This window comes from Ascaphus truei, chromosome 1, assembly GCF_040206685.1.
Source record: "Ascaphus truei isolate aAscTru1 chromosome 1, aAscTru1.hap1, whole genome shotgun sequence".
Taxonomy (NCBI): Eukaryota; Metazoa; Chordata; class Amphibia; order Anura; family Ascaphidae; genus Ascaphus; species Ascaphus truei.
In genome coordinates, this window is record NC_134483.1 from 109,343,608 (window position 1) to 109,369,935 (window position 26,328).

A 26,328-nucleotide genomic window follows, 5' to 3' on the forward strand; every position below is an offset into this window, starting at 1 on the left:
CCACGTCTCTGTTCTTAGCTTTGTCTTGCTTTGCCTCGCCTTCCCTTGTTTGCTGTTTACCGACCAGGCTTGACCCTAGGACTACACTTCTCTGGATTACTGACCCCGGCTTATATCTGACCTTCCACATTGGAAAAAATAGCACCAATAGCTAAGTCGGAGGCATCAACCTCCAAGATGAATGGAAGTTCTGGGTTTGGATGAATGAGGATAGGGGCAGAGGTAAAGAGTTATTTTAATCGTTTAAACGCCAAATCGGCTTCAGAAGTCCATTCAAATGGGGATCCTTTCTGGGTGAGTTTGGTAATTGGGGCGATTATGCCTGAGAAATTCTTAATAAATCTGAATGTCTTTTTCATTTTTTGGAACTGGCCATTCTATTAAGGCCTGGATCCATACTCAGTCCCTCAGGGGAGATGATACATCCGAGAAATTGCATTTGAGTATTTTCAAATTCACATTTCTCTAACTTAATGTATAGTTCATGCCTTCAGAGGCCCTCCAGAACAATTCGGACATGCTTCTGATGCTCCTGAAGATTGTCTGAGAAAACGAAGATGTCATTGAGGTATGCAACTACGAACTGGTCCAGTAGCTCTCGAAAAACATCACTGATTAGGTGCTGGAAGGTAGCTGGTGCGTTGCAGAGTCCGAAAGGCATTACCAGATATTCATAATGCCCATAGCGGGTCCGGAAAGCAGTCTTCCACTCGTCACCAGGTCTGATACGAACCAAATTGTATGCTCCACGGAGATCTAATTTGGTGAAGATCTTGGCTGACTGGACTCTTTCAAGTAGTTCAGGAATTAGAGGCAATGGGTATCTATTTTTTACTGTGATATTATTCAACTATGCAGGGGCACAAGGACCTGTCTTTCTTTCCCACGAAGAAGAGTGCTGCACCTGCCAGTGATATGGGGGGTCGTATGAAGCCTTTTGACAGATTCTCCTGAAGGTATTCTCTTAGTACCTGTAACTCTGGTTCCAAGAGTGAGTAGTAGTACAGGAAGAGGAGGTTTAGATAGTGCTGGCTGGAGACAGGGGACAGGTGCAGGTGATTATCTCATTATGATCTGTAGTGCGTTCTCCACTGACTAAGGCAGTCAGGATCAACAGTCCTGGTGGCAGCGAGGAAGAACTGCCAGATATGAGCAGTGTGATGCCCACACCACGTTGCAGTCTCTTTTGTCCCAAGTTAAGGCCGGAAACACTGTATTTTCTAAGCAGGGGTTTATTTACAGGGATTAAATAAACAACAGGCCCACCGTCCCTTTAAGAAAAACCAATTAATAAAATCAAATCCTATTGCCATTGGGAAAGCTAACCCGGATGGATAGCTAAGCTCATTCCACCCCAAACAGATATAATTATTGCTGAGCATATAAAGTCTCTGTATACAGCAAATAAAGGTTTGGCTTATCTGTAAATCCAGGTGTTGGAGCAGACGTCCCTACTTCATCACAGCTCTCTTTCGGCAGTGTCTCTCACTCTTTACCAGCTTCTTTTAACCAGCTTCCGTTAGCTGGGGAGCTCTTCTGTCTCTCTCTCCCCCCCCCCCCCCCCCCCCCCCCCTCCTCTCTCTGGGGAAAAACAGTCTCAGTGTGCTTTGCAGCTTCCATTCTTTTAAAGCACTTCCTGACTATTCAGAGCAGGCTGATTAGCTTCATTAGTTAGCAGCTGATGGTTTCTCCTTGAGGAATTAACTCTGCGCTGCCAAAAGTCCCATAGCTGCCCTATTCAGCCCCTAAAGGACAGCGATGGCACCACAGCAGGAAGGACCCGAGTTCAACTCCCATCAGGGACGTCTCTGACACTTTGATACATACAGTATGTGCAGGGTGAAAATGCCTTAGATTTGCTTGAACATTGCCTTGACTCCTTTATCTTGACATGCCTGAGGCTAATTAATCTTCCATGTCCTCTAGCTAAACTCTTTGAGATCTAGATAAACAAGTTGATGAATTTGCTGGTTTCTAAAATGGTCCGGATGTGAAGAAAGTTGCTGAATCGTCTTCCAGTGGAATTATTGTTTTCGACCCTAATCTAGTGTTAGGACAATCCATTTTAGGTGGTTTATCCCATGTGTAGGAATCTTCTGCTTCAAAAGAATAAATGTGTCCAACAAATCTAGACACCAGATATTTCTTTTATCTGGGATTTGCCATTCCTTCTCTATTATATCTTTAACTCCTACATGCACTGGAAACTGACTCCCTTTTTTCTGTACACCCATCTGACCTTGCTTCCTCATGAGCTCTTCTCGATCAACACTTTCCATAATGTTTTTAATAGCTTTATAGGGGTGCATGTTAAAAAAGATGAGAACAGTGACTAACGGAGTGCTCATTTGAATGTCATTAGCCAGAATCCCTGGCTGCAGTGGATGCATTTTTTGCTAAGCGATAATGTAGAAAGACCGGACACATTTTTATTTGCTGTACACTGTACGGTGGAGGATTTCTGTCACTTTCTTACCCACCAGAACTATCTGCCAAGGTACATATTTGACTCTCCGTTTACTTGCTCCCTTCAAGTCTCCCATAAAATAATTTTACTTCAAATCTATGCAAAATGCACAATTAAAAGATAGATATCCCAGAAACAACTAAAAGTACTATTCTGACACTGTGCTGCAAGGCTCCAATTCAAAGAGGGTCGACTTCGATAATTTATTCCTCAATCTTTCTCACTTCTCTAGAAAAAGAATTCCCTTTTATAGCACAGTGGGAAAGAGACCTAACCCAAACTATGAAACCAGAAATATGGGGGGGAAATATTTGTCGCAGCGGCCACAAGTTCTATATGTACACAGATTAAAGAAAATGCTTATAAAGTAATATATAGGTGGTACCTAACCCCGGAGCGTCTGGCCAAGATGTATCTGGGCACGTCCCCTATGTGTCCTAAGGGGTTGCCACGGACGTGCTCGCCACAAACCGGGACTGGACCGCGGGGCTGAGGTGGGGTTACATAATCACCGACCTTAGGCCTCGGATCCGGAGTGCTAAGTCCATAGTCAAACAAGCCGGGGTCCGAACTGGAGAAGTTAGCGTAGTCTGAGGACAAGCCAGGGTCAGGATCGGAGAAGGCAGCATCGTCGGTATTCAGGCAGGATTTCGGCAACGGGTAGACAGATGCTCTCTGCTTCAGCATAGGAGCGAGAGCGCGGGAGTGGCCTCTGCGTGAGGTTCGGGCACGGGCGATTACGCCGGTCTCAGTAGGGGGAGACAGCAGGCTGGCCGAAGAACACCGCAGGGCAGCGCCGGGGAAAAAACAGCGCTTCAGCACACGAGTCCGAAGTAGGCCTCTGCAAAAGGGATCGTGCAGCAGGCCTCAGTAAACAGGAACACAGACCTCTGCGTGGAGAGTAGCAGCAGGTCACAGGGAACACAGACATCTGCGTGGAGGGTAGCAGAAGGTCACAGGAAACAGGAACTAATGCAAAGAGCTAGGAACTATAGCTAAAGCATGATCTAGTAACAGGAACAGGGCAAGCCAGGGGGCTTGTGGCAGAACACTGTAACATCCAGAGTAGAATTATGCTCGGCACTGAATTAGTGCAAGAGCCCAGCATATAAAGGGCGGAGAGCCAATCACAGGAGGGAGGTGTGTGAACATTCTTCCAACACAGGACTGAAGCTGTAGTGAGTGACAGCACACGTGCCATTGATTGCTAGAGGGAGACTTGTAAACTGCAGAGGTCTGCAGGGCTAGAATCAAAGCCAGAAACGGATTCCTTACAGGACTGTGGGCAACGCGCCCAGTTTATCCATATGTGGTGGCTGTGGCCCGGGGTTGCGGAGATCTGGGGATGGGTACATAGGCTGATGCAGAGAGTTCTAGGTTTTAACTTCCCTCTCGACCCATGGGTATGTCTTCTAAACAAACCTCAGGAGAATATGGTCAAATACCAAAAAAAACTTATTAGCCATATAATGACAGCAACACGTTGTGCCAGAGCTGAGGCATGGATGAGCCAGAACCTGACGGTTCTTAACCAGATAAGAACAAGAATATGGTACTCTCTCAAAATGGAAAGACTTACTGGGATTCTGAGAGACTCTTGCTCAAAATTTCAGAAAGTATGGTAGCCGTTGCTGATCTATGAGACTCTCACCACACAAGTATACCCACCCATAAACCAGTCAAATATTCTCCAGTGGGACCTTCTCCGTTTCCCGGGTCGACAGCAAACCCAAAAAATATAAGGTACTGAAGGGTATGCGTTAAGTTGAAGTATATATATGTATATATTTACTTATTTTTGCCAGTGGTCAGTTATTGTGTTTTTTTTATTATGTGAAAGGTGCTCGTCGGGAATGTTGCAGCATTCCTTCCCCCACCCCCCTTCCTCCTCCATTTTTGATTTCTGTATTCCCCCCCACAACTGTTGGAAAAACACAATAAAAAAACTTAAGTATATTAAAAAAAAAATATTCTGGCTACTTGCAACTCCACGTTTTGCTCACCGGTTTACTATAATGTCTTTTAAATGTATCCGTTAAGCTAATCTGACATACGCTAATATTTAACTCTGACACAAGCCCTCATTCTCTCCTGTCTCAACTACTGTAACCTCCTGCTGCCTGGCCTTCCTGTCTCTCACCTGTCTCCCCTGCAATCTATCCTCAACTCTGCTGCCAGCATCACTCTACTCTTTCCTAAATCTGTCTCAGCGTCTCCCCTGCTGAAATCCCTCTCCTGGCTTCCTATCAAATCCCGTATCACACACTCAATTCTCCTCCTCCACTTTTAAAGCTTTTCACTCTTCTGCCCCTCCTTACATCTCAGTCCTAATTTCCTGCTATACATCATCCTGACTCTTGTGTTCTTCTCAAGGATGTCTTCTCTCTACCCCTTTTGTGTCTAAAGCCCTCTCCCGCCTTAACCCTTTCTCACTGATTGCCTCACACCTCTGGAATGCCCTTCCCCTCAATACCCGACTAGCACTCTCTCTATCCACCTTTAAGACCCATCTTAAAATACACCTCCTTAACGAAGCATATGAGTAGCTCCGTGGCTTATACTATTACCCTCATATATAAACTTTGGTCCCTTGCAGACGCACTTACCAGAACACCCTCCCATGTTCCTCCTGCTTACCAATTAGATTGTAAGCTCTTCGGGGCAGAGACTCCTTTCCTAAATGTCACTTTTATGCCAGAAAGCACTTCTTCCCATTATGTTTTATTTGTATTATTGGTTATTTATATGATTATCACGTGTATTACTGCTGTGAAGCGCTATGTACATGAATGGCGCTATATAAATAAAGATATACATACATACAATCTTCCTTGAGTGCCACTCTACCTCTGCTAGCTCTATATGTGAATCTTTCCATTGGTTTCCCTTATATACATACTAGCTGAGAGACCCAGCGTTGCCCGGGATGTAATGTTCCCGCTCCTCTCTCTCTCCTCTCCCCTTCCCCCTCTCTCTGTTTGTCCCCCATTCACATCAATCCAGTCCCCCCCCCTCCCTCCTTTACAGCTCTGTTTGTCCCCCTTTACAGCTTCATGCAGTGTGTGTCAGTCATTGTGTGTGCGTTAGTCAGTCACTGTGTGTGTGTGTGTGTGTGTGTGCGCGCGCGTCAGTGAGTCTGATGCAGAAACACAAACACACACAGACTGACTGACGCACACACACACACACAGTCAGTGTGTGCATGCGCGTCAGTCAGTGTGTGCGTGCGTCAGTCAGTGTGTGTGTGCGCGTGCGTCAGTCAGTCACTGTGTGTGTGTGTGTGCCTGCGTGGGTGTGGGGGGTGTGCGCATGCGTCAGTCAGTGTGTGTGTCAGTGTGTGCGTCAGTCAGTGTGTGTGTGTGTGCGCGTCAGTCAGTGTGTGTGTGTCAGTGTGTCAGTGTGTGTGTGTCAGTGTGTGTGTGCGCCAGTCAGTGTGTGTGTGTGTGCGCCAGTCAGTGTGTGCGCGTCAGTGTGTGTGTGTGCGCGTCAGTCTGTGTGTGTGCGCGTCAGTCTGTGTGTGTGCGCGTCAGTCTGTGTGTGCGTCAGTCTGTGTGTGTGTGTGTGTGTGCGTCAGTCTGTGTGTGTGTGTGTGTGCATCAGTCTGTGTGTGTGTGTGTGTGTGTGCATCAGTCAGTGTGTGTGTGTGCGCGTCAGTGTGTGTGTGTGTGTGTGTGTGTGTGTGCGTCAGGGTGTGTGTGCTTGTGGCTGTCAGGGGTTGTGTGTGTGCGGCTGTCAGGGGTTGTGTGCGTACGGCTGTCAGGGGTTGTGTGCGTGCGGCTGTGAGGGGTTGTGTGCGTGCGGCTGTGAGGTGTTGTGTGCGTGCGGCTGTGAGGGGTTGTGTGCGTGCGGCTGTGAGGGGTTGTGTGCGTGCGGCTGTGAGGGGTTGTGTGCGTGCATCAGTCAGGGTGTGTGCGTGCGTCAGTCAGGGTGTGTGCATGCGTCAGTCAGGGTGTGTGCGTGCGTCAGTCAGGGTGTGTGCGTGCGTCAGTCAGGGTGTGTGCGTGCGTCAGTCAGGGTTTGTGTGAGTGCGTCAGTCAAAGGGCAGGCGTGGGGGGGGTGAAGGGCAGGGGTAGGGGGGTGAAGGGCAGGGGTAGGGGGGGTGAAGGGCAGGGGTAGGGGGGGTGAAGGGCAGGGGTAGGGGGGGTGAAGGGCAGGGGTAGGGGGGTGAAGGGCAGGGGTAGGGGTGGGTAAAGAGCAGGGGTAGGGGGGGTGAAGGGCAGGGGTAGGGGGGGTGAAGGGCAGGGGTATGGGGGGGTGAAGGGCAGGGGTAGGGGGGGTGAAGGGCAGGGGTAGGGGGGTGAAGGGCAGGGGTGGGGGGGTGAAGGGTGGGGGGGGTGACGGGTGGGGGTGTGTGAAGGGTAGGGGGGGTAAAGGGCAGGGGTAGGGGGGGTGAAGGGCAGGGGTAGGGGGGGTGAAGGGCAGGGGTAGGGGTGAAAGTGAGGCACAAATTGTTGGCAGGAGTAAAATGTCCCTCTCTACACACACACACACACACACACACACACACACACACACCGGGAGTGAGAGGTGGTGGAGAGTGGGACTGGGGTAGGAGGGCCGCGCTTACCCTCCGTCCGGGAGCCGGTGCAGGGTGGTGGCGCACGTGGTGGGGATGTTGCGGAGAGGTAAGGGTGCGGCGGTGAGGTAGCGGCGGTGTCTTTCCGGGAGCCGGTGCAGGGTGGCGGCGCACGTGGTGGGGATGTTGCGGAGAGGTAAGGGTGCGGCGGTGAGGTAGCGGCGGTGTCTTTCCGGGAGCCGGTGCAGGGTGGTGGCGGCGCACGTGGTGGGGATGTTGTGGAGAGGTAAGGGTGCGGCGGTGAGGTAGCGGCGGTGTCTTTCCGGGAGCCGGTGCAGGGTGGCGGCGTACGTGGTGGGGATGTGGCGGAAGGTAAGGGTGCGGCGGTGAGGTAGCGGCGGTGTCTTTCCAGGAGCCGGTTGAGAGCTTGGGGGGAGGAGCCTGAAGTTGGCGGCAGGGGCAGGAGGGCCGCGCTTCCCCTCCGTCCGGGAGCTGGTGCAGGGCGCGCACGTGATGGGGGGGGGGTAGGGGGGAGGGACAGAGGGTGTGTTGTGTGTGTGTGTGTGTGTGTCTCCGTCTCTCCTTTGGCCCGTCACTCCGCCTCAGGCCAATGAGAGGTGTGCGGGGGTGGGCGGGCCAAGGGAGCAATCTCATTGGCCTGGCCCAAGGTCCAATGGGATTGCTGCTAGGGACACAGGGAGACACATACAGACACGGACACATATGACGCTTTCAGAAATATATAGTAAGAAGATATATTCAGTATCTTACTACACACTAAAAGCTGTCCATGATCCTTGATACCCCAAATAATATCTTGGGTATGCCTAAAAGCTCTGCCTCTCCTTCCCTTTCTGCCTCAAAGATTTTATATGTCCTTCCCGGCTTGAGTAATCAGACCCACCACCTAAACTTTACATATTTAAAAGCAACACACTTAGAAAACACACTACTAGGAGAAAGGTATCTCAAGATCTTCCCGACATTTTCACCATTAATGCCTCCTGACTTCTGCCACCCAACGCCTTGAGAAAAAGGCTCTTTTTTTAGTTAATGGCAAGCAACCAATCCATTTGTTGATTTCTCTATTCCCCATACTAATGTTTCTTGTATTTTCACCCTCCTACTTTTTTCCTCGGTTTGTAAACTTCTCCAAGCATGAGCACTTGCCTATTTTATCAGTAAATTATAATCTGCTATTTACCCGTAGATTCACCAAGCTCCGTCACGGGTTTACGCACCCAAACAGACGTTAACTCCCATGGACTTGAACAGAGCTTGATGAATGGCCCCCTTAAGGCAGTGAGAACAATGTTGAAGCCTTATAAATATACAATAACAAAGAAATAATTGTTAAGAATACATTCTATGGAATACCACTATCACATGTCTCAGCTGCACCTTTCCCAGCAGACTTATGATCACACCTACTTTAGCTGCTTGCACAAATAGAAAACTTCTAATCCCTTATCAAATCCTTAGTGGAAATTTAAGATGCTGGCAGGCAAGAAGTACCTGGATTTTATCTTTTACAGCAGTATGAGATTATTCTCAAAATTCATTTGCTGGACAAAGATACAGAGACCTTTCTGTCTTGACAATGTGAAAGCAGCAAAACCCATTTTTTCTTCTTCTTATCACCAGAGGTTATCTCTTGGGAAGCAATTGCCTTCTTAACAGGTTCTTTTAATCCAAACTCAGTGTAGACCTTTATTAAGTTTTTAAAGAACATTGAAAGCCCTAAACAGGCTATAGGACTGCCATGCTGATATATGCTCTATTCATTTATGATGACTTTTTTACAATAGGAAAATGTTTCCACTGATAAAAGGGCAGACGGAGCACGGCTGCCTCTGCCTAGACCATGGTATCTCTTAAAAAACAAAACAACACAACAACAAAAACTCCTATTATATAAGAATTCTTTTCACTTTAAATAAATTATGAAAAGCAGATTCTGCTAAAAAAAAAAAGTTTCCCCCCCCTCCAATTTTTTTTACATTTATTTGCAGCAAAAAAGTCAAGATAATTGTACCATAGAGGTAGTATTACTCAGCAAGTTCATACACAATGTCTGACTTTTTATTACCTTGGGGCAATGTGACCCATGGAAATTGTTAGAAAATAGCAATGCATTTACAACATTTGCTGCAGTTCACTTTGCTATAATCAAATTCAAATAATATCCATCCAATTGAGATTACATTTTATGTTAAAGTCTACTAAAAACAGCTAAATTGATATTAAAAAATAAAAATATTGGCAGTAAAAGAACTGCATTTATACCTCACTGTAAAATCAAATGTATAATTGTGACTTGCACCAATGGCTATTATAGCATTAGATGATGTTATACTTTGTGACTACAAAAAAAAATACAGAAGTATGTCTGCACTCAAAAAATAAACATACTTGCAGGTGCTGAAACTCAATGGTGAAATCCCCCAAAAATGAAGCGAAGAGAGTAGCACTCCGAAAAAGTGGTCAAGTGGTTAATATTTATTCAGTCAATGTTTCAGTACAGCAGACCTTTCTCAAAGTTTGTGATACACCAGGTCTACACTATTATTGAGCCCCATGAAAAACATATGATATTCCAAGGCAGGTCAGACAACATTTGGAGTGGGCAACATCCATTTCCCATCTAATCACCATCCATCTGCCCTTGACTGCACTCACTTCCAAATAAGTATGAAATTGATACCTCAAAAAAATAGATTAAATGGCGAAGTAAATGCACAATAATAGACAGACTGTTGATGTGGGTTTGGCCCTAACTACAGACAATCCAAAATAGGGTCATCTGCTAACAATCAGTGCAAAAATACATAATGGGTGTAATAAAATACATTTTAATTCAATATAAATAAAATCCATAGTGCTAGATTAGCTGAATGGATTTACGAGCAAATATAATTTTAAAATAAAGGAAACAGTGTGTGGAACCCCCAGTTAGAGAACAATAATTTGTTTCAAATCAGTACTTGCTTGGATAGCTATCTAGTGTTGCATACAGATGGAGGCAATAGTGAGTAATTGCTCCAAAATGGCAGGTCTACTAGTAGGTCAGATAGTAATTAGGTCTGATTATTATAATTGTAACCTAGAGAGACCAGCTAAAAAAATGCTAAAATATGAATTCAATATGGGCATTAGGCTGTCTCTATCTTGATAATGTAGCTGGGTTTCCTGATATGGTGATATATATAATGTACACAGACCTGTATTGCAAAAGAACTGAGGTCACATTAAGATAAATCCAAGAGGACAATTCCTAGCCATTAGGGATAAACATGGAACTGGGGTTGGGGAATGGTGGGGTATAGAAGTGCCCTAAAACTTGAGCTACATCTGACTAGGACAATAGTGATGGGCAAAATAGCCAGAAAGGATACTAAAGCATCTGCAGCTTCACCTTGAGTACTGTGGACCCGTTACCGACGGCCGTTAAGCGTACCAATGCTTTGTCAAGGGTACACTGTGATCATAATATCCAATGGGGTGCATTTGCTGGTTAAAAGTTGTGTTTAATTACATTTGGCCACTGGAGGTAGATATGATTATTTAATATAAATGATTTAATGGGCTGCAGGAGCGGCTTAATGGGCTGAAGGAGCGGCTCAATGAGTAACGACACCTTCTCTGGCACCTGGTTCAATTCCCGGCTCCTTGTGACCTTGGGCAAATCACTTTATTTCCCTGTGCCTCAGGCACCAAAATCATAGATAGCAAGCTCTACGGGGCAGGGACTGTGTCTGCCAAATGTCTCTGTAAAGTGCTATGTAAAACTAGCAGCACTATACAAGAACTTATTATTATTATTATAATAATAACAAAGGGTCCGTACAAGAAAGAGGGAGCAACAATTCGGACCTCCCTGTCCTTTATCTAGCTCAATAAAGGACCGGGATGTCCGAAACATTGCTCACTGTTTTTTCTACTGACCCCATATGCTTGTCTGCTGCATTCAAACCAGATTTATATCTAACAGAGAGTGCTACAGAATATTTAAAATTTTTGTGCCATCTATTTCCACTGCTTGATGGTGATCCCAGCTGCTCTGCAAGCACCCTGACTGCTATACCTGTTTGAGTGCCCTGAACTTCTTGTTTTTTGTGTATATATATATATATATATATATATATATCCTCTTTTTCCCTTTGTTTTTGCTCACACTTACTCTGCCCCTTGCACATTCCATTATCTATTAGGCTAAGGCAGGAGCTTTTTCTCTTTTGTTGAACTCATCATATATACTGTAGTACCACACTTCAAGAATTCTTATACTTTTTGTACTACGTAGTAGCATTTAGTAAGCACGGTTAGGCTGGGGCCATGGTACCGCAGACCATGCGCGATCAGACTGCCTTAAGGCAGTGACTGCCTTAATGGCGCGACAGGGCGGTCACGTGAGCGGTTCGCCCAATGAGGGCGAGCCAGCTCCGTGACATCACTGGCACGCCCCTAGACACGCCCATGGACGGCGCGCGCACTATGGCCGACAAACGCACCCGCTTCAAGCGAGTGACGTCACGGCCTCGCACGCCTCCGCACGGGCGAAGGCACCATGGCCCCAGCCTAAGAGTGCAAAATAACTACAGTATTGGCTCAGAGTTCCATTAGGCATTTTCTGCCTTTACTTTACTACGGTATGATATAGGCTCATTCTGCTACTGGAATGCTTTATTGGTACAAACATTGTGTGGTAAATTGGTGCTTCACCTCCACAGGTCCCATAAGTATACTCTCCTTATATAAGTGAATCCTATATCCAGGATCAATGTATGATAGATGACTATAGTAAGCCTCACAGGGTGATGTCCAGGACTCGTCGGTGCCCACACGGCTACCAAACCACGTCTCCAATGTGCATCAAATCACTCCTGGGGCAATCACATATAATAGTCCAGCAATTGAGGTAAATAATGATGGGCTATGCCCTTTACCTTCCTTCCATGGTGTCCAGGTGAGAGGATTCTCCAGCGTGCAGCCCTCAGAAGGTAAGTACAGAACAGCAGAGGTGAAGAGGGGCACAGCTCACAGCGGGGGCGTCAGCAACCGCAAATGATGAGGGCAACTCCAAGATTGGTAAAAAATCATGCTTTAATGGTCAGTTTATGGATAGGTCCACGCACCAACGTGTTTCGTCCGAGTTGGACTTTCTCATGGTGTATTACACCTTGAGAAAGTCCAACTCGGACGGTGGTCCTATCCATAAACTGACCATTAAAGCATGATTTTTTACCCATCTTGGAGTTGCCCTCATCATTTGCGGTTGCTGACGCCCCCGCTGTGAGCTGTGCCCCTCTTCACCTCTGCTGTTCTGGAATGCTTTATTGCCTTTATATTTTACCATAACCTGGTGTGATTCCTTTAATTAATGCTTTTAATTCTGCAAGGTCGCTGTACCGTTCTCCATCTATCTTAAAAATGAAGGAGATTCTAGATTAGGTACTGATGCGATTAGAAGAAGTTGTTGTGATGTTGTTAGTAGCTACTGTAGGTAACTGCATGGCAAGAAATCATATTTTATTTCCGCCTATTCGGTAAAATAATACTTTTAGGACATTACAAGAATAAATACAATTTCTTACCTTGTATATTTCCCTTTATTTCAGTAGAACAGGACAGAAATAATATTTCAGAAGATGCTTCTTCTACTCTTTCTTCAAGCCACGTAAAAAGTTTAATGTAATTGGATAAAGATTTCAGTTGATGCAAAAATAAATATAAATCTGTTGCTTTTCTTGAGTGGCCCTCGGCAGTTGTGTCTGAAAGAGAAATCATCACTTTTTAACAAAAAATCCAACCAAACACATGTATCAACTAAAAGTTTACCTTCCCTGAGAAAGTCAATTACTTTTAGAACTGAGACAAAAACAGAGATGGCCCTCACAACGAGATCAATTACTAATCAATCAATCAATCTTCTCCAGTGCACCCAGATCTGGCATTACCTCACTTGTGTTCCTCCTCATGTCAAACTCATGATTTCATAAACTATTTTGGGTTACATCTTTAATTAACAAAATAGCCGATTGTAATAAATGTAGATACGGTATATCTTTTAACCTATGCCAACATTAGTTGGCAGAAATACTTTTCAGCTTTTTCATTAATAAAAAAACTAATCAATAATTATTAAAAACACAATTAGTGTAAAAAGCAGACAAATGTCAGTAAAAACCATGCAAGGGTCTGGAAAGGAATGCATCCATTTTTACATCTGCTACAATGCTGCTCATAAAGACTTGCAGATTGTTTAGAACATGATGTTTATTATCTGATATATCAACGCTACAGATAATATCTCACCATGCACAGCAGTCTAAAGAAATGTTATAAACTTAGTTTGATCCAGTGTCTAGAAGCTAAAAAAAATGACAAATACATTATTTTCTGCTTATAGCCACATCTGTGTGAATTATTGTTCTTCACCGGTGCCAACCATGTCCCAAGCACTGTGTATTTAATATTTAATCGTTCCTCAGAGTAATATAATTCATGAAAAGCTCACAATTGGTCGAAATCCTCTGTAGACGATATTCATAATAGACACTTTTATCTCAGTCAGTGGTGTGGCACCCCTAGATCGTAAGGTCCTCACACAGATCTATATTACTTTCAGACCACTGCAACCATAGCTAACTACAGTTAGCAATAGGGGATCTCTTCAATTATGAATAAAAATTGATACTAACAACTGTGTACACTGTATATACATTGTGTCATGATGTAACTATATCACCAGTTCTGTTCCTTGTAGCAGCAATAAAACACATCTCCCAAGCCATTATATCGGACACAGCTGTAGTTCTCAAAAATATTACAGATATTTCTAAATATTATGAGTAATATTTAAACAGTTACCACCATCTTACAAATTATATCAAAATTCACTTGGTTCTTTCAATTAAATAAGTCATCTGGCAAATCATAAAAGACGAAAAATTCAAAAATAAAAACAATCAAGTAGCTGGTTAGTATAAGTTGCATAAACGTATCCGCGACGGAAGAGTACATGGAAAGCCCAGTAATCACTGTAGGCCTCCATTGAACGGTACAAACTCCTAGCTGGTGTACTATTCGTTAACCTGGAAGAAGCCATCTTAGGAGCGGTGAAACACGTGTTTGGCAGCAGGCAGCGTGAACGAGGGTCTGGAGTTCACAGTGACTATAAGGAACACTGCTTTTCTTCTTAATAGTTCTTATATGAAGTAACGTGCACCGCCTGAAAGTTAAAGCTATGTGATTATAGTGGTTGACAGAACCCGAGTCAGACGCTTGTAATATATGTCTTTTTCATTAATAAAGAATGCTAAATAAACCGATGAAAAGAAACAAGTCTGCACTGATCTCAATGATTTCCAGTTAAATCCCAATAGTATGTCCGCCCTGCTGCTCGAAGTATTCCCGTGATCAACGGGGCCAACTGGAGTACCACAAACACAGGGACAGAGCGCATAGCGGGACATAATAAATAAAAGATATTGGTACTTTATATAAAATATGAACAAGTTAAAAATGTACATGAATAATAACATCTGGTAAGAATATCCTCCCCACATCTGGGACATGATGGTACATCTGGAGCCCTCGCCGTCTGGGTGTAGATGGAAAATCACCCAAAGGAAAAAAGTCCCAGTGTCAGTCCCAGTTACAGTGGAGGAACTACAGCACAGCTGCGATGCCGGTCGTATCGTCCTCATGGGTTGGGGATGACATCGGACGTCTGTCGTCACAGCATATGACGTGAATAAAACGTGAAGACCCTCGATACATTTACGCGCTTCGTGTCATTAGGAGTTTTTGTTATTGGTAGGTTGATTGCCCGATTGGATCATGATTAGGAGGGAATATATTTGTGTATATATATATATATATATATATATATATATATATATATATATATATACATACATACAGCTCAACCCCGTTATAGCGCGATCCGCTTATAACACGGTTTGAGCGTGGACCCCGAATTTAAAAAAATATATTTTTTTTTTAAAGTTTTTTTTTTGCACACACACTGCACACACACTGCACACACACTGCACACACACTGCACACACACTGCACACACACTGCACACACACTGCACACTGCATACATACACAGCACACTGCACACACTCAAAGCACACTGCATACATTAACAGCACACTGCATACACTCACAGCACACTGCACACACTCACAGCACACTGCACACACTCACAGCACACTGCATACACTCACAGCACACACTCACAGCACACTGCATACACTCACAGCACACTGCACACAGTCACAGCACACTGCACACAGTCACAGCACACTGCACACACACACACACACACACACACACTCACAGCACACTGCACACACACACACACACACAGTCACAGCACACTGCACACACACACTGACACAGCACACTGCATACACTCACAGCACACTGCATACACTCACAGCACACTGCATACACTCACAGCACACTGCACACACTCACAGCACACTGCATACATTCACAGCACACACTAACATCACACTGCACACTGCACAGCACACACTCGCAGCACACACTCACAGCACACTGCATACACTCACAGCACACTGCACACTCACACACACAGCACACTGCACACACACACACACACACACAGTCAAATACACACACACAGAGACACACTGTCTCTTTAAGGGAGCTTGCTCTCGCAAGATGGAAGCAGGAAGCAGAGACAGGGAGAAAAGCTGCCAGATGCTGGGTAATTGCTGCGTGCTGTTGCCGCTGCCCCACCGGGTCTGGGAACGCTGGGAGAGATCTCAGCTTTCCCCCTCCGACGGACGCGGTACCACCACAAAAAAAAAATATTCGGCGGCCATTTTTTTTCCGCGACCCCGATTATAACGCGGTGGTCGCGGGTGGCCCCTGAGGACCGCGCTATAACGGGGTTTAATTTAAAGTCCATCATTCTACAGTGAGAAAGTTTATTCAAAAGTGGAAAACATTCAAGACAGTTGCCAATCTTCCCAGGAGTGGATATCCCAGCAAATTCACCCCAAGGGCAGACCGTGCAATGCTCAGAGAAATTGCAAAATACCCAAGAGTTACATCTCAGACTCTACAGGCCTCAGTTAGCATGTTAAATGCTAAAGTTCATGACAGTACAATTAGAAAAAGACGTATGGTTTGTTTGGAAGGATTGCCAGGAGAAAGCCTATTCTCTCTAAAAAGAACATGGCAGCACGGCTTAGGTTTGCAAAGTTGCATCTGAACAAACCACAAGACTTCTGGAACAATGTCATTTGGACAGACGAGACCAAAGTGGAGATGTTTGACCATAATGCACAGCGCCACGTTTGACAAAAACCAAAACGCAGCATATCAGCACAAACACCTCATACCAACTGTCAAGCACGGTAGTGGGGGTTGATGATTTGGGACCTGGGAACCTTGCAGTCATTGAATCGACCATGAACTCCTCTGTATACCAAAGTATTCTAGAGTCAAATGTGAGGCCATCTGTCCCACAGCTAAAGCTTGGCTGAAATTGGGTCATGCAACAGGACAATAATCCCAAGCACACCAGCAAATCTACAACAGAATGGCTGAAAAAGAAAAGAATCAAGGTGTTGCAATGGCCCAGTCAAAGTCCAGACCTCAACCCGATTGAAATGCTGTGGCTGGACCTTAAGAGAGCTGTGCATAAACAAATGCCCACAAACCTCAATGAACTGGAGCAACGTTGTAAAGAAGAGCGGGCCAAAATTCCTCCACAATGATGTGAGAGACTGATAAAGTCATACAGAAAACGATTACTTCAACTTATTGCTGCTAAAGGTGGTTCTACAAGCTATTGAATCATAAAGTGTACTTAGTTTTTAACACATGGCTTCTCCATTTTGGCTTTATTTTTTTTAAATAAATCATGACACGGTGTAATATGTCATGTGTTGTTGTTCATCTGAGGTTGTATTTACCTAATTTTAAGACCTGCTTAGGAACAGTTGATCGTTATTATGTCCTGATATGTAAAACCATGGAATTCAAAGAGGGTGTACTTTCTTTTTCACATGACTGTGTGTGTGTGTATATATATATAATATGTATATATATATATAATATATATATATATATCAGCCTTCTGATCCATAGACCCCATCCTGGTAGAGGTCATCACACGAAATATCGGGCCAATGGGAAGCTGCAGCTGTGATTTTCTATTGGTTAGCTACTTAAATCCACTTTAAAAACCAAGAAATAACACTGGTATCTTCACCAGTAAGTATCTCTGGAAATAGTGCAGTTTAGGCCTGGAGGATCTCCCATTCCTAATTCTATAAAAATGAGGTTAGTTAAGGTGGATTGCTGCTTTAACTATGTGCCAAATGGATAAGCACTGTAACTTTATTTACTGGGGCAGCCCTACTCCTAAACTCACAAATAAAAACATTTTATTACATTTTCTGAATTCAATTTGTTTCCTAAAAAATATAATCAATAAAAGGAAAATGTTTTTTTTTTATGACAGTATTATTATTTAGTTTCAATGCAGACCATAAAATCCCAACTGTATTCAGCACTGGGAAATGCCATCATACTTACTCACGCTTTCTATCTTAGACGCTTTCTATCTTAGAGGACTAAAGCAGGAGGAGATAAAAAGGAAAGGACTATTCGCATTTGGCAGCCAGGTGCACATGGTGACTTCACAAAAAAGGGAACCGCCAAAGGATCTTTAACCCACCAATGCTTTGGGTTATCATGTTTACCTAAACAAGGTTTATCATTTCACAAAATTGTTATGGTTTCTCTGATTTTTAACAAAACATTCCAAACCAAGAAAAACATGGCAAGCGATGTAACCCAATAAAAACAGAAAGAACACTAGGCGCTCGCTTAGAAGTGAAGTGCAGAAAACTCAATAGTGAAAAAACAATAGTGAATCAAAATAGTGCTTATTATATCAGACACGTATAAAAAATGTGTATATATAAAACAAAAGCATGTGATACGCTGCTCAACCATAGAGAATCCTCCATAGATCCTCGTAGCAACTGGAAATGTCGTATTTAGGGAGCGCAGAATCATATGTACAAACAAGAAAAAGTAAATACTGGTCTTGAATATTATAATGTGAAAAGTGGACGGTGCCACAACTCGCATGGTCCTAAAGGGACAGATGGCACTGAAAAGGTATATTTTCCGGGTTTAGTGCCCTGTGAACCACATAGTGGTGGAAATTCCAACAGTCCTCTCTGAGTAAGTAGCACACAGAGAAGTAACGTGTAAAAATATTTATATAGTAAAAAAAGATAAAAACAAATGTACACTTACATTGAGGTTTGTGTATAGCAGCTCAAAACCGAGAAAATGCTCGATGCGGATGACACAGCGTCTTCCCGGTCTAATTTTGGGGGTTGAGTAGGGCTTGAGCAGGTTTTCTTGTTATATGGTATGGTTTTAGGTGGCTGTTAGGCGAGTGCCTGCATCTGTGGGCACTCGTACAGTATGTGCATTGGGCAAAAAAGAGAACAGAACGCGGAAGCTGTATGGGAAATTGCTGGTGTTTCCTGTGGATGTGTTTCCTTTTTTGGGGTGGCAGGGGATGTGGTGGGTAAATGTCTTTCCTATGATTGTACCCCCCAACAAATGGGGAAGGTACCCCTGGATATTCGGGGATTGCATACTGTGGAGAACGATCTGGGGATGACTGCGTTCAGTTTATCGTATGTACAGGATTAGAAGGGATGCGATACAATTATCAATAGCAGATTCGACCACAGTGACAGTGTGGTCTGAGATTATTCCCAGTCAGGTCGGAAGGGGGCCTTGCGATGGAAATGTAGCAATAGGAGAAGGAGAAATCTCAACCGTAGGGTGGCAGACCAGGTGAGGTCAATGGGGGGCGTAGCAGTATGGCAAAAATAATTTGAAGACAAGGATGTGGGACTATACCAGGTGAATATAGTGCATCTCTAAGAGATAGCCTTGGCCACATTAAATATGGGCTTACACGAAGGGTTGGAGAAGGCTGCTCTGTTGGTGTGGACGGCGAGGCAAGTTTGATGGTTTAAATTGGCCTCGGCAGTGATGGGGTGCAGACAGGTCAGTTTTGACCAGGTGGTGACTTTATTGAATGGCAATGGTGGTTCTGGGAGGTGGTCTTAGTTCCGGGCCAGATAAAGCAGGTCTGAGGGTATCCTCCTAAAGGGACCTTGGTTTTAAGACCCAAGTGTGCTCACTGGGTCAGGAGCACCGGTGAACATTAATGGGTCACAGGTTTTGGGGCTACGTGCTGACTAGGTCCAGAGTGATTGTATATGTTATGGTTGTTATGGTTTAATAAAAGCTGGGGCCATTTGAACCCATTTAAGGTGTCTGTGGTTACTGGCAGGTGTGAGTTTTAAGGAAGGTGCAAGAAAATCGAAAGGTCAAGGCTTTGAAAGGCCATTAAAAATCGATAATGGCTATTGCACTTCAGTAAGTCAACCACCAAGTGTGTTATAGAGAGCAGACAAAATGTGTGTGTGCCTGGTCCTGGAAGCAAAACATAAGTGGAGAGATTAAGGTTTCCTGTGTCGGAGAACAGCATCCACATTTTTGTTTTCTTTAGGTCAAAAGAACATTTATATAACAAAAGACATAACGCCCCAATGACAAATATGATGTAATATTGTATTTGTATTGTATGTCTTTTTTTATATAGCGCCATTAATGTACATAGCGCTTCACAGTAGTAATACACGTGACAATCATATATATAACAAATAATACAAATAACAGATCATGGGAATAAGTGCGTCAGACATAAAAATAACATTTCGGAAGAGGAGTCCCTGCTCCGAGGAGCTTACAATCTAATTGGTGGGTAGGGAGAACGTACAGAGACAGTAGGAGGGAATTCTGGTAAGTGCGTCTGCAGGGGGCCAAGGTTTGTGTATCATGTGTCCAGTATTATCCACAGTGGTACTCATATGCCTCTTTAAGCAAGTGTGTCTTAAGGTGGTTCTTAAAGGTGGATAGAGAGGGTGCTAATTGGCTATTGAGAGGAAGGGCATTCCAGAGGTGCGGTGCAGTCAGTGAGAAAGGTTTAAGGCGGGAGAGGGCTTTAGATACAAAGGGGATAGAAAGAAGACATCCTTGAGAAGAACGCAAGAGTCAGGATGGATGGTGCATAGCGAGAAATTAGGGCTGAAATGTAAGGAGGGGCAGAAGAGTGTAAAGCTTTAAAAGTGAGAAGGAGAATTGAGTATGAGATTTGATCGGAAGCCAGGAGAGGGATTTCAGGAGGGGAGACGCCGAGACAGATTTAGGAAAGAGTAGAGCGATTCTGGCAGAAGCGTTTAGGATAGAAGGTAGGGGAGACAGGTCAGAGTCTGGAAGGCCGGACAGCAGGAGGTTACAGTAATCAAGACGGGAGAGAATAAGGGCCTGAGTCAGAGTTTTAGCAGTCGAGCAACAGAGGAACGGGCGTATCTTTGTGATATTGCGGAGGAAAAAGCAACAGGTTTTAGAAGCGAGTATTGGGGCTGTCTTCTGTTGTATAGAGTAGGTCACAAACCAAGTAGCACTCCTTTTGACACAAATATTTATGGTATGGTGGGTTTGGGTTCTGAGCTTGTAGGGATTGTGGGTGTTTTTCAACGAAAAATAAATAACCATAAAAAATATTGAATTGATAAACAGGTTTATATTACTAATTCTTTATTCCTTTATTAAAAAAAAAAAAAAAAAAAACCTTAGTTAATTTTTTGGGTTAACATGTATAAATACCAGACACACGGATCACCATGTATGTTCTGAGTGGATGCAGAAGATCAGGAAGGTTTGTACAGAGAGTTTCAGGGTATTTAAATTGAATAAAAAGGGAGTTGTTTTATAAGAAACAGAGAAAGATGGAACGTGGTATAAAATTTGTAACGCGAGTCGCTAACATTGTTTATGAAGCGGATTCAGGAGTAGCTTTAAACATAATAATATCAATGTTCATTATAACATTGGATCAAGAAAAGACTTCTGTAATTGTTTCCATTCACCAGAATTTTCGTTAGAAACCCATGACAGAATCGAAACATTTCAATAAGTTTTCTTCTTTTTTTCCAAAGAACCAAGCCAATTTATGATTAAATTCCCCGAGTAAATTTGTAGACACTACTTCCTCTGGAAGCGAATTCCAAAGTCTGATTACTTTTTGGGTGAGGAAGGTATTTCTCATTACCAAGTTGAACCTTCCCTTGACCTGTTTTGCGTTAGATACAGTATCCTCTTATTCTTATATTTCAGTACTGCACTAACAAATCCTCATTTGTTTCTCTATATACGCAATTTATATATTTGAGGCGTGTAATCATATCCTATCTCAGCCCCCATTTTCCAAATGAAAACAATCGCTATTCATATTTAAACATGTTAGAGGTCTTGTGTTCTTAGAAACCAATTAATTATACTGACTTGCCCAGGTCTGTTATGCATTTAGTACATGGTATATTTACCATATACTTCAGAATGTGATTTCTTCCTACCCCTACATAACACTGTTTTTCTGTAACTTGTCATGAACAAATTAATGGAAAATTGGTGGGGGGTGGGGGGGAGGTAGGGGGGAGGTTATCACTATCCATTGAAAAATTATCAATTATGTTTTTGTATGTTGATATTTTCCACTCATATAAAAAAATACACTTTGCTACCTAATGAGTAAGGCTGCGTCCCCGCTAGCGCTGAGCGCGCAGAGCGAGCGCCGCTTGCGGCTGTTACTTAAATATATAGCTATATTTAAGTCCCCGCTCACGCTGTGCATGCACGCTCGTGCGTGGGCACACTCACCCACGCTCGGCGCTAAAGTAAACAAAAACCTATACTTTTCCACACGCTCAACTACCCGCAATGCCCCCCTCCCGCGTGCAGTCATGCAGGACACCCAGCGCTCATGCTTGGAGCGCTCTCCAAGCATGAGTGCGCTCAGCGCCAGCGGGGCCTACCAATTGCAAGGTCTCTAAGGCAAAATAGGAAACACCAACAACGGAATATGATAGGAATATTTTACTTCTCTCAGTCTTTCACATATCCCTTTTTTGTACCGTTGACACCTTTAATGCTTTATAAAAAAAAAACAATATATATCCTTCTTTACTTTATAGTTGCTGATAGTTTAACTGTTGTAACATTGTTGAATGATTTATGTCTAATTTTCTATTGCACAAGACCAGAATCTACAATGCAGTAAACGGGTGCTCAAACTCAAGTGTCAAGGATCATAAGAACGACCAGGTTTCAATGATTCCACTAATAAATCACATAATTAAACAATTAGCCTAACCTTAATTATCACCAAGACAAATTGCCCCTAAAAACTTGGCCTGTAAGTAGCCCTCAAGGATAGAACTTGAGCAACCCTAATGCAAATAATATAATGCTTTTGTGCACTCACTGTCATGTAAATGGAAAATAAACAACGCGCCAGTGGGATAAGTGGCCATGGTCTTGAATCAGCCGCAACCCCAAAAAGGGGGCAGGGCTACCGCGCTACTTCGCCAGTGGGAGCGCGCCAGCATGTGCGATAACATCTGCGTGCCTATCTGAGGAACAAATGCAGTAGCATTTCCAAAGTAGTGATTACCAGAAAAGATTCCAAAATATTATCAATACATTTACTGTAGCCAATAAAAAAATTAAAAAAACACAGTTGTACATAAAATATAATATGAAATTCCTTGTCACGGGAGACCGGTACTTTTTCACCGAAACCACCGGGATCACTAGCACCAGACAGGACAAAGTTATTGAATAAAATGGGGTTTATTCTGGCACGCCAGCAGACAAAACAAAGATGCACAAAAGATGATACAATACAAACTTGGGGCCTGGGGAGTAGACTCTAGCCTCGCTAGGTGCAGGGGCCTGCTTCAAGAAGGCTTGTCCTGTCCGCTTTTCGTCCAGGATCTCAGAGTGCTAATCACACAGCAGCCTCTCTGAGCTATCTCTCCAGCTAGTCACTGTAAAGATCCAACCTCCTTTACAGAATGTCTCTCGGTCTCTGTCTCTCAGATGGTCCTCTGAGGGAAACTCCACACTCCTTCCCAGAGTGTCTCTCAGTCTCTGTTAGCCTCTCTTGCTCAGATGCTCTCTGAAGGTAGATCTCATTCTCTGATCAGCAGCCACCCTTATATAGCCCTCTGTGGCTATCCATTGCATGGGAGGGGGCTGCAGGACAATCAGAGCACAGATTAAGTTAGTGCCACAACAGCCAGAGGGCGTGCTAAGAACCCATCCCCATTCCTGATTGTTCACTTAATCCAATTAACACTTTACAGGGCTGACTCCCACATCACATCACAGTGCTTACACATAGATCACAAACACTTTATCTCATATTGCTTGCTCAACTGGACTTGGGAATTGAATTAACAGGGAACAATGTTGATTCACTAAACTGTGGGATTGCATTTACAGGGAATAACGAATACAGGCTTTGAAATACATTCTTACAGACCTGGATATACATTTACACATTCCCTCTTCTTCCCCAGATGTTAAATACATTTGGCCAAAATAAGCCTTACAAAGGTGGCCAAGTTACATAGATTTAGGGATAGCTAGCTGGGCTTCATCCTAGTTTTGTGATGTCAGCTAGCCCTACCGTCACATTCATAACTTATGAATTAATCCTAAACATTCTCCAAAGCTGTTATTTTTAAACCTGAAGTGGTCTCTGGATCATGTGTTATAAGCCTCTGAAAACAGCAGGGGAGCCTGGTTCAAATCCCGGTGTCAGCTCATTGTGACCTTGGGCAAGTCACTATCTCACTGTACCTTAGGTACCAAAACATAGATGGTAAGCTCTACAGGGAAGAACTCATGCCTGCAAAAATTCTATGTTCATCGCTGTGTACAAAGTCAGCGACATGCAAGAAAAAACTTTATTATATATTACATTAAAATAAAAATAAATAATAAAAAAAAAAAAATATATATATATATATATATATATATATATATATATATATCATAGTTACCAGTCCATGAACCAATAAAGAGACAGCATACAGCAAGGAGTAATCCAAAAGTGATGTATTAAAAACACACTGTTACACGAATGCCAACGTTTCGGTCCCACAGGGAGACCTTCCTCAGGGCCGTGCAACCATCAACTGTAAATGACCCACATATATACCCCACCATAAGTGCACAGAAATCACATACACCAATCACCAACACCCAATCCATATCAGAATGCACCTCACCTGGTAATCTCACAGCTCCAACCAATCTACAGCAGGTAGTTCATGTTAATCACTCCCCCAACACAGGGGATTCAATCCTCCACTCAGATCGATCCGTTCTGACGTCACTGTCTGGCGTCTAATGCCGATAGTAGCAGTGCAGTCCCTGCCACGCACGCGCGAGCAGAAGTGCTGTGAGCCGAGGAGCCAATAGGGCAGACTCCACTGTGAACTGCATCCGATCACAGTAAGCGTCAGTGAGTACCCTGGCAACTATGGACGCCAACCGACAGCATTGTGCATGCGCATTAGCACTGATAGGCCACTAGGGACAACACTGTACCAACCAGCATAGCCAGGAGACGTGATGAAAATAAAAATGTTTAAGCAACTAGAAAAGCTAGAGATCAAGGCAGGAGATGTCTAATAAACAAGGTAAAAAACGTTAAAAAAACCACAGGTGAGGCTATACATTGATACTGGACAAACAAACACAACAACAACAGGGCAGGTGAGGGTGTGCAAATAAAGTGAAGCTATGGAAAACATATAGGATCATGGATTATAAAGCAAGATGTTGGAAACCCAGAACATTCACATGCAAGTGAAGCAAAGCAGGCAGAGGGCCTATATTACAGAAAGCACCCCAATTTTAACTCCTCATTGAGGCCACCAGGTGCCACCGTCCATAACTCAAAATTGAGTCTGGCCTCTTGTTGTAACAAGGTTTTACCCCTGTCCCCTCCCCGTGCAGGTATCGGGACCTGGAGTATAGGCATACACCTAAGTGTGGCCAGGGAATGTCTCGCTTCTTTAAAATGTCTAGCAACCGGAAGACATTTCAGGTCCATGTCATGAGGCCCACTCGTTATGGCTTTTCTGATTGTCGTACGATGCATCGCCATTCTTTCTTTAAGCATTCTTACGGTCTTGCCAATGTACAGGAGTCCACACGGGCATTTGATATAATAAATCACAAATTTGGATTCACAATTAAGCGCTTGCTTGAGTTTGATGGATCTGCCAGTGTGTGGATGATTATAACTTGATCCTAGCTGCATGAACTGGCAGTTTGTGCAACCGTGGCAGCGATATGACCTGGGTTTCTTAGCTAACCAGGTTTTGGATGTAGCGTATTTTTCTATAGGATCTGAGCCAGTGACCATATCCCCAATGCTAGGCCCACGTCAAAAGCAGAACAATGGAGATTCCTTGGCACCTAAGCCCACCCTCTCATCGTTCTCCAGGATGCGCCAATTGTTACGAATACTTCGCTTAATCCCATTAGATTTCGTTGCTGTTATAGTTAAGGGTAAACCGTATTGTGGATGGAATCCCATTCAGAGCCGTCACAAATGCCAGCAACTCTTCTTCACTGCCAGCCCACAGAATGAACACATCATCGATGTAGCGAAGGTATTTCACAATGTGCTGTCCATAGGTCTCATCATGAATAATGTGCTCATAAAGGTCCATAAAAAGATTCGCATAAGACGGCACCATGTTTGAACCCATGGCGGTCCCTGTAAGCTGTAAATAGTGATGTTTCTCAAATCTAAAAAAGTTTTTATGTAGAATAACCTCAATCAGTAGCATAAGGAATTCCACAGGTGGACCTTGCTGTACACCAAATTCTTCAAATTTCATACGAACTGCTTCCAAACCATCAATGTGGGTAATGTTAGTATAAAGACTGGATACATCCAATGTGACGAAGAAGCAGTCTGTGGGATACATGGGGAGGTGACTGATCTGTTTAATAAAGTCTGTTGTATCTTTTATGTATGAGCCCATCTTAGCTACTAGTGGCTGCATGTAAAAATCCACAAATTGTGAGAGGGGGTGGCATAAGGACCCCCGAGCTGAGATGATTGGTCTGCCTGGGTCACTTACAGTTGATGGTTGCACGGCCCTGAGGAAGGTCTCCCTGTGGGACCGAAACGTTGGCATTCGTGTAACAGTGTGTTTTTAATACATCACTTAGGATTACTCCTTGCTGTATGCTGTCTCTTTATTGGTTCATGGACTGGTAACTATGCTGTTTATCTCTATGGGACAGGCATCTGCCTTATGCTCTGCATTAGTGTGCTGACTGGCTCTATTTACTATATATATATCTATATATCTATATATCTATAT

The 26,328-nt window shown here is 43.8% G+C and overlaps 1 protein-coding gene across 6 annotated transcripts in view; it reads right to left on the reverse strand.

Annotated features, from left to right (window-relative positions):
* KIAA0825 (KIAA0825 ortholog) overlaps nt 1-26,328 on the reverse strand; it is a 440,138-nt gene that overhangs the window by 315,771 nt on the left and 98,039 nt on the right. For all 6 annotated transcript variants that reach the window (XR_012800113.1, XM_075593181.1, XM_075593165.1 and 3 more), the window contains one exon: nt 12,578-12,754. Coding sequence is in view for 5 of the 6 variants with exons in the window: in XM_075593181.1 (XP_075449296.1) it covers nt 12,578-12,754 (177 nt within the window). In the remaining variant the exon portion in view is untranslated. The remainder of the gene's footprint in view (nt 1-12,577; nt 12,755-26,328) is intronic.